Source organism: Centropristis striata, chromosome 22 (genome assembly GCF_030273125.1).
Source record: "Centropristis striata isolate RG_2023a ecotype Rhode Island chromosome 22, C.striata_1.0, whole genome shotgun sequence".
NCBI classification, from domain to species: domain Eukaryota; kingdom Metazoa; phylum Chordata; class Actinopteri; order Perciformes; family Serranidae; genus Centropristis; species Centropristis striata.
In genome coordinates this window covers 15571274-15581262 of record NC_081538.1, presented here as the reverse complement: position 1 = coordinate 15581262, position 9989 = coordinate 15571274, and the positions used below count along the sequence as shown (strand labels likewise).

Genomic DNA, 9989 nt, shown 5'->3' with positions numbered 1-9989 from the left:
TTAATTTCTGTGTTTTATATTTTTATAATAAAGATTTAATGAAAAACGGGCCACAGGAGGTATCTGGTGATTTCTTTGTGGGAGTGTGCGTGTGTGTGTTAATACAGAATAATATCTGCAAGGCACTCACCATCTGCGTGTGGTTGGGGTAGAAGGTTTGTTCATTCAGGGGGAATTTCTCAGGACCAAGGGAGTGGTAGAGCTTAATCATCTGAGAGAACTGCAGGGTGAAATAAACAAGACAGTCAGACGTCATGATTTAAGCAGCAGAGGACAGAAGAGAGACTTAATAGATTTTACACCTGTGTTCATAATGGCCCATTACAGTCAGACACAACTCTGAACACCTGTTGCTCTAAAAGGGAAAAATCTGTTTTCAGACCAGATCCTGTTGTAATTTTCCTGTCTGGTGGACCGAGTTCCTCTTACCTGCCTCATCTACTTAAATTTTCTGGTCAACAACTGCATAGATCCAGATATGCAAAGTACATCACCAGTAACAGACCATATGACCAACTTAAATTCCCATATCCTTTACATTATTACTAGCCATTTTCATACATAGCATTGGTTTGATTGATCTGTTTGATCTCCTACTCTCCAAAAGTTTCTGTAGCCCAGTGGTTCCCAAACTGGGGGGCGTGACCCCTCGGGGGGGGGGAATTAAAAGTAATTTTTAGATAGGAAAGGGGGGCCCAGTAGAAACATTTTGGGAACCACTGCTGTAGCCCCTTTCATAGTGCGATCCCGCAAATGTCCTGCTATATTGCCGGAAAGATCTGTGCCAGCTTTTCACCTTAGGGTGTTCATAGTGATCCCACGAAGGCATGATATTTGTGGCCTTTTATAGTGCAGTACGCCATAGTGGAACCAGGTGTGAGGATAGTGGGCGGAGACGATAGTGGGTGGAGACGATAGTGGGCGGAGACGATAGTGGGCGGAGACGATAGTGACGTGCGACAGAGCAGCAGCAGTGCTGTGCAGTAACGCAGTGCTAATAGGCTACAGAGTTAGCTCTGTAGCAGGACAGTGTGTATGTGCTGCAGCAGGATGTGTTCGCTTAGCGCCCTCCGCCTGTTTACAACAAGCACTGGACACTGCACAGTTAGTGATGTTGGTTTGTTTACAGCGGCGAACACTACATGTACAGTTAGCCTGCCGGTTTGTTTACTATAAGCAGTGAACGCTGTGCACAGTTAGCACCAGCCGATGCTGTTGTTGTGCAGCTGCTGAACAGTGATTGGGTGACTGTCGGACCAAGTGAGAGGTGTGTGTTAGACGTCATGCACAACGTCAAATATCCCGATTCGCCCCGATGGCCTGTTCATAGTGGTCCCGTCTCCAACAGTCCCACCAATTTTCTGCCTCCAGAGGTTTTCACAGATCATCATTTGATCCCGGCATCCCCCTATGGGTGCGGTCATAGTGGAGGCGAGACGTTACGGAGCCGTAAATGTCCTGGCATGAAACAGCACTATGAAAGGGGCTTTTGTTTGTTTAGAAATGTATTTTGAATATTTAGAAAAAAGAGAAAAAGGAGAAATGATACCTCATACAATCATACAAACAAGTAATATTAACAGAAAATGAAAAGCATAAAGCAAAATAAATTGTCAACCTTGGTTTACATGTTCAAAAAGGAGTGAGAAGTAGAAACGTATTCATTCCCACCCCTGCTCCGTAAGTTTTTCATTGATTTTAAACCAGCTTCCTTATTTATGTGAACCTATACACCAATTACTTTTCCTAAATGTTTATAAATATAGTTATTTTTCATCCCTGTCATATAAAAATATAAAATGATAACTTATAAATGTATCTTAATCAACATACAATTCATTACTTATATACTATATTATATAGACTTATATTACTCACCATTTATTTCAGTATGCTACAAAACCTTACACCTAAAAATTAAACCCATTTAATTTTTGAAGAAAATGGTGAATTGATGAATTGAATTACATTTGCTGATGTGTATATACACAGTTTTCTTATACTATACTGGGTTAGGGGGGTTATGACAAAAAATGTCCTTTAAAAGTGCTGTAGTCTAAAAGAACTAAAGTCCTGTCAAAACTGCCAGAGAGCCTTGTAACAAAAGTTTTGTGTAGAAAAGATGCTAAAAAAAAATCCCGGTTGTTAAAATTAAATAGATTCCCACTTGGATAAGTGGGCCTTAAATGGTTTTGGCTTCCAAATGGAGACATGACAGAAAAAGTTTTGTCAACCAAAGGAACATAACTTTCAGGTCTGGGTATTTGATTTTCACTGAGCATCACAATAAACACATAAAGATAGAGTTGTTCCGATTCCGATACCAGCATTGGAAATTGCTGGCTAGTACTGGAGTCCAGGCACCGATCCGATACCACAGATTTAATTTATTAAATTTGCTGTTGCACTACTGTTTTGTATTAGCCTGGCTAACACCAGACCAAATCTCATTGGAGATTAGGTCTGGACACCTACAATGTATTTCTCCGTAGAGGAGGTGTGGTTTACGATCCTCCGGAGCCGTTTATTGGACGCTTAGAATGTCTATCAAAGCGTCTGTAGGTAGCTCTTAGCCAATCGGATCAGTTATACCAGATGACGTAGTAGAGCAACAGAGATGGATGTTTGTTGTGTGTGTGTCTGTGAGAGAGTGTTGTTTGCTGCTTTGCTTCTCCAGTTCTCGCTTTCTGCAAGATTATTTATTTTCACGCTTTATTCCCCCTCATGTCATTCAGCCACACACATCCACTGATTTTATGGGCAATAAACAAGCTGCTGCGGGTCTCTGGGGGCTCCGCTGTCCCCCGATTCGGAGCGAGATCACCGGCGGTGACCGGCGGTCTCACCGGCTCGGCGCAACGAGCCGCAGAAACCGCCCGTGCGGCGCTAATAGCCCCGCTACCGGTGATCTCGCTACGAGCCGGGGGACAGCGGAGCTGCCGAGAGACCTTTCGCCTTTCAACTTTCGCTCTAAACAATTTAAAACACCATCTACAGCTAAAGAGAGTTTCGCGTCCGCAGCAGCCATGTTGGATCCGGAAAGCTTCCAAGTGCCGAGTAGTACGCGTCATCGTCTCACCGTCCCTCCCCGCTCTGTGATTGGATCCCTAAAACAGGGCTAAGATAATCGCCTCGTTTCCAGACCGTCTGGAGGTTCGAAATCAAATTCGAGCGCGCAAGGCAGTCTGGGTATACCCAGGCTAGTTTTGTATAGGGCTACTGATTTATTTAAAAATAAATGGCTTCGGGGCGTTCCCGGTGGCACACCTGGTAGAGCGCGTACCACAGAGGCCCAGTCCTCGTAAGCGGGCGGCCTGGGTTCGAATCCGGCTCGGAGCCCTTTCCCGCATGTCTTCCCCTCTATCTCCCCCTTTCACTCTCAATATCTGTACTGTCAATAAAGCTACAAAATGCCAAAAAAATACATCTTAAAAATAAATGGCTTGAATCTGCTGTATTTATTCATGTTTTACAAAGGGTTCAACCTGAGCCAGGCCATGCATCACAGTCATGCAGGTGTAGTATGATATTTTTATTATAACATACTGGTATCGGATCGGTACTACTCGGTATCGGCCAATACCCACAGCACAGGTATCGGAATCGGTATCGGGAGGGAAAAATGGTATCGGAAAATCTCTACATGAAGATATGACTAAGAACTTATGGTATGTTTTGTTATTCTATTCTATCATTATATAAGTATGTGTGTCCTTTGGGGAACATACTTGCTCTTTTCCACTTATGAACCCATGCAGAGCCAAGTATTCCCACCCTTTTCACTGCAGGCCTGTATCTTTTTTTCCTTGAGTACAGAGGGAGTAATGACGTGTGGTTGGTGGAGGCCACTCGCTCCGCTGACTCCAGAGACAGGTGTTACAGCTCTGTTTAACAGCCCAAATAACTCAGTCGGGGGCAGCCGCCGTGGGAGGGACTCACGACACCTTTTTGTGTTGGAGCAAAGAGAGCAGTTAAAGATTTGCTTACCACCCAAGGTTTGCTGCAGAAGTTGTAGATGGAGAAGAGAGAGTTGGCGCTCGCCACTCCGCCGAAATGCAGGCCAATCACAAGGTTCCTGAAATCCTCGCCAGGGACCATGCTGTAGGCGTGCTGGCGAATCAGGACGAAATCAGGCTTGAAGGACCTGCAAAAAACCGACATATAGAAGATCAGATAGTGGAATTTGGCATGGTTTTATCTGACTCTGGCTTTTAGGGTCTGTTATGGTAAAATTAAAGATAGATAAAGCATACAAAGAAATGGGGAAGAATTCAACAGCAATTACATTCATTTTTAGCCATGCTGGAGGTGGGAGTGTGGGAATGTCCGTCTGTCAGTCCACTGCTTGTCCGGTGTGACAGTTTCCCCTGCCACTGGTGACACACCACACCAGCACCCCACACCACCATCCATTTCACATGCCACATGTTAGCCAGGTAGCATGCTACTGCTAGTTTGGTGGGTGCACACACTGAACTACATTTAACATCCTAGCAGGTTTCCTGTGCTATTTCCTTACTTGAGTTTACAGTTAGTGATGGTCCGCTGACACTTGAAGCTCCGACACATGCAGCAAACGTCCCGAAGCACTGTGCCGAGGCGTGGTTTGGTCACGTAACTCGTGACGTTCCGAAGCACTTTGCTGCTTCGAACGTCACAAGTCACGTGACCGAATCACCAACACTATTGTGGAAGTGAACCGCTACCTCGCTGATCTCTTTCCCCACGCACCCATGAACCTCTTTACCAATGAACCCCAAAACATTCTTTGCCAAAATTCATAATATAATCTGTATTTGCACCAGCCCCATGTGAAAATGTATGAATGTAGCAGCACCATTTAAATGTTTCATAACACAAAAGTGAAGTCTATATAGGGTAACAGACAGGTCAAATAAGAAACATGGTCTTCAATAGTTAATGTCTTTATTATTACTAGCAATATTATTATTTATTAGATTTTTTTAAGCTTATTTTTTTTGGCATTTTTCATGCAGTAATAGATAGAAAGGGGGAGACAGACGGGAGGACATGCGGCAAAAGGACCTCAGGCTAGATTCGAACCCGGGTCCGCCGCAGCAACTCTGCCTTACAGGTGCGCCCTCTACCAGTGTGAGCCACCGGGACGCCCCGCTACTAGCAATATTGTTGTTGTATCAACTCGAAACATACAGTCAATTAGTGGAGTTGAAAACAAATCCATGAACCAATCAATGACACGTCTCGATTGCACTTCATTTTATTGACCACTAGATGTCCTACTGGAGCACTGTGTGTCATTGAAGCTTCGAGTAATGAACCTTGCTTTGTAAAAAGTGTCGAAGCTTCAACAAAGCCTCGATCAGCCATCACTATTTACAGTAACACACAAAAACACAGTTTTGGGTTACCTTTTTATTGTTTAAATAATTAAAGATAATTGTCTGTTTCTTTTTCTCACCACAGCACTTCGTGGTTGTGGTCAGCGGCAAAGGACCTGAGCATGTTGTTTGGCTGGCTTTTGTAGTGCCTGAGTGGAGTGGGAGCCTGCTCGGTCCAGCCCACTGCACCAAACCAACTGATGGGGGTGTTCAAATGTGGTTATAGATGTATTTCTTGGTCTGGTTATTATGTGAATGTTTCGATGATTCTTTGATGTGTGTTTAGTAAATGCATGATGACTTTGTATGGGTTCCTGATGAGGAAACAGCCTGTGGGGTTGAATTGATTATTCAATTGAATCCATTAAAGATGGTTTGGTCCAGTGGGAGGGGCCTAGTCTTTAAATGGGGGGAGAGCTGCACTGCTGGGGCAGTTAGAGAAGGGCTGTGGTGCTGTGCAGACATAACGAAATTGCTCATCAGATAGTTGGTGATGGCTGATCGAGGCTTTGTTGAAGCTTCGACACTTAATAGAAAACATGGTTCATTACTCGAGGCTTCAATGACACACAGTGCTCCAGTAGGACATCTAGTGGTCAATAAAATGAAGTGCAATCGTGACGTGTCATTGATTGGTTCATGGATTCGTTTTCAACTACACTAGATGACTGTGTTTCGAGTGGATACAAAAACAATAATATTGCTAGTAATAATAAAGACAATAACTATTGAAGACCATGTTTCTTATTTGACATGTCTGTTACCCTATATAGTCTTCACTTTTGTGTTATGAAACATTTAAATGTTGCTGCTACATTGTTGTTATGAATTTTTATTTAGAAACAACAGTTTTTCCAGTTTTGGGATTCAAGCGGTTTCTTCTTTTCGATACAATTTCCCCAGCCTTGGAAAAAACCTGTTCACAAGGCACAGTTGAGGCTGGGGTGCGTAAGAAATATTTAGCAACTTGATAAAGATTGGGATAAACAGTTCTGCAGTTCTTTCTAGTGGAGGATCAGCGAGGTCGCGGTTCACTTCTACAATAGCGTTGGTGATTCGGTGACGTTCGAAGCACTTTGCTGCTTTGAATGTCACGTGACCAAACCACGCCTCAGCACAGTGCTTCAGGATGTTTGCTTCATGAGCTACCGCGCATGTGTCGGTGCTTCAAGTGTCAGCAGACCATCACTACAGATAGTTGTAAATATCTTTTTCCTGCTGCATTTCTGTTTATTTTGATTTGTCTCGAAAAGACATTAAAACTATTTCATTTTTTGCACCAACTCGACTTTGTCTCGCTACCTGCCATTGACTTTTTCCAGTCAGCCTTTCTGACAAACTGCCTTCACTCAGGTCAGAGTGTGACATCCAGATAATGAAAAGGGGCACAGAAATTCACACTGTTTTAAGGATTAAATATAATATCTTTAGTGACTTTTCTTCCTCATCATCTGTAGGTGAAAATTTTAATTTCTCCAATCCGTTGGTTTATCATTAAATCTTCCCAGGACTGGTTTAGAGATGTGGTGAGTTGGCACAGGAGGAATAAGCTCAACAATATTCAATAGTTCCCTTTGGATATGAGTAACCTCTGGGTTATCCATTCATTTCACAGGGTCCTAGTGCTTCTGAATTTCCTGAAATCTGTTAACCTCCAAAAGCATAAATTCTTCCCAAGCTCGCATGCGGATTGTGAAGCAATGATATGAAACTTCAAACTTGAATCAGTAGCTCTGTAGTTTATTTGGTACTGGAAAGAAGCTCCAATAGGACGCCGACGACTTTCTAATTAACACACACACAAAAAATCATTAGTTGACCCAGTTCTTCAGAGAGCATCTTCTCTCCTAGCACCACAACTCTACTCCTTAAAGAATTGTCACTAGCACTTATTGCTGCACTAACGGTGCTCTTATCCAGGCAGCAACCTCTGGGTGTGAGCAAGGATGCAAACCAGGAAGTGCCTTAAGCTGCATTCTACCGAAAATTCCAGCAGGGGGCGCTACGTTTGGCTGCAAAAAAAAATCTGTCCATTCATTTCAATGCAAAATGAGAAAACTTCTCCCTTGATTTATTACCTTAGAGGACAACACTATGGTCTCAATCACTAGTAAAAAGTCTTCAAGACAATTTGATGTTAATAGTTCAAATAATGGTCCAATTTAGAAGAAAATAGAAGATAAAGAATCGTATGATTCGGGGCGTGGCTACCTTTGATTGACAGGTCACTAACAAGGCGAGCCATCATCAGGAGAGAAGCAGAACAATGCATATCCACGGCAACGTGTCAATAAAGTTATATATAACGTTATATAGATATAAAAAAGGACATTTAGCGGTTTGGTCTCATAACTTTGACCCTTTCACTGTATTTTCACTTAATGACGTTTTGTTCAGTAAAAATGTCTTGTTCAGCGTTTGGTTGGACTAACAGACACTCCAAGGAGTCGCTGTTCAGTTTTCTGAGGTCAGTAACTAACATTTTGTTTTTGTTATTTGCTACCTAAAACTAACATCCCAGTTAATGCTCCAGTTAATGCTAACATGAATTAGCAGCAGCTATACCTTGATAGTTTCCCTTTTTTCTGTAAGTGGCTTTGGATAAAAGCATCTGCTAAATGATTAAATGTAAATGTAAATGTCATGTTATTTTGGAAAAGTGGACCCCATGCAAAGAAAGTTGAGTATCCCTGCAGCAGACCCTTAGTCCCACCCTACATCCCACTCAAATGGTCTTTAGTTGCTATCCAACTTCATCAACCTCATCTTCCCTTGTCCTGAGGACGAGTCATCAGAACAGACCACAAATGTTCCCATTGTCTTTTTCAGGCAGACAGCTGCATTTGGACTCACTGACATAAATGGTGATAAATGTCCTTTTTTTCGACAGATTTTAGAAGTTTAAGAAGAACCACCTTTGTGAATATAACTGTGACCTGACTCTGCTCAGGTCAGACATCTCCACCATGTTGGCTCCACCTGGGCCGACAGCTCTATCAGCACATTAACACACTGCATCTGGGCCTCGTGTTTACAGTCGAGGGCTCCATTATTCAGCCAGTGTGTCGGGCTGAAGGGGTGAGGAAATGCTCCTCGGTGCACCTAATCTTTTTGGACCATCTATCCAATTAACACAGGCTAATCCTTCCTTTACAAACTATTCTGGGAGCAGGGCCAAGCGGCCCATTAAGCACCTGGAGGCCTCATTTAAAGCAGCCCACATTTCACATTAACACAGGAAATTCACTTTGACAGCTGTCATGTTTTACCTATTGATGTTTTCAGTTTGGATTCAGCTATTGTGCAACTGTGCATATTTCAGATTCCTGTAATTTATTGTACTTAAATATTTCTTGCTAGCAAGTGTTGTCTCACAGTAACATGCTCCTGTTGTGTGATGTGGAGAGCTGCTTGAAGATATTATGCAACCATTCACTTGCATTATTTATACTTTCCCCATTGCAAGTCTCTTTTCATAGACTGTCAAATGTATCAGAATGCAGCCTAGGTACTAAATGCAAATTATATTATATTGTATTATAGTACGTGGTGCACTTTTTAAATGTACATCTAACATACGTTTGTTCAGGCTTTTCAAACTAATTTCACCTATTTGTATCGTATATGTCTTTACAGTACAACAGCATATACAGAAAATAAAGAATAATCCTCCATGGAGTCTATACAGAAGGTCTTATAATCCAGTAAGACAAATTATCGTTATGTTGTCATCTAAATATATCTATAAAACATACATTTTACATGTATATACAGAAGTTTTAAAAGTTTGAGTGACAACATACTGAATGAGGATGTGTCATGTCAACATTTAAGTATTTAACTTAAAGTGCACTTTAAAGGAAATGTTAAGTGTTAAAATTACAAACAAAGTTGCATAATATCAAGCTGCACTCGGTGCACACGGTGATGTAGTGGTTAGCATTCTTGCCTCACAGCGTGCCTCCAGCTTTTTCCCACAGTCCAAAGACATGCAGCTTAAGTTTAATTGGTGACTCTTAATTGCCTGCAAGTGTTAATGAAAGTGTGAATGGTTGTCTGTCTCTATAGACTAACCTTAGGGCGTTCATAATGATCCCACGAAGGCATGATATAAGTACTCTTTCATAGTGCATTCTGGCGTCGCGGAACGAGTTGGGAGGAGATGATAGTCAGAGCAGCAGCAGTGCTGCACAGTAGCACAGTGCTAATAGGCTACACAGTTAGCTCTGTAGCAGTACAGTATGTATATGCTGCAGCAGTATGTGTTCACTTTGCAACATCCGTCTGTTTACAACAAGCACCGGACACTCTGTGCACAGTTAGTGATGCCGGTTTGTTTACTATCAGAGGAGGGCGCTGTGCACAGTTAGCGACAGCGGCCGCAGTGATTGGATGATTGTCGGATCAAGTGGGAGGTGTGTGTTAGACGTCACACGCGAAGCCAAATATCCCGCTTCGCCCCGATGGCCCATTCAAAGTGGTCCTGCTTCCAACAGTCCCACCAATTTTCCGCCTCTGTGGCTACCTCTGGAGGCGGAAAATTGGTGAGATCATTTGATCCCGGCATCCGGATTCGGGCGCATTCATAGTGGAGGCGAGACGTTACAAAGCCGTGAATGTCCCGACATG

The 9989-nt window shown here is 42.7% G+C and overlaps 1 protein-coding gene across 1 annotated transcript in view; it reads right to left on the bottom strand.

Annotated features, from left to right (window-relative positions):
* Positions 1-9989, bottom strand: part of LOC131960997 (synapsin-3-like) — a 176693-nt gene that overhangs the window by 87382 nt on the left and 79322 nt on the right. Inside the window, exons 5-6 of the mRNA XM_059326271.1 lie at positions 3988-4144; positions 131-220 (exon numbers count right to left, since the gene is read on the bottom strand). Of these exons, the coding sequence (XP_059182254.1) occupies positions 131-220; positions 3988-4144 (247 nt within the window). The remainder of the gene's footprint in view (positions 1-130; positions 221-3987; positions 4145-9989) is intronic.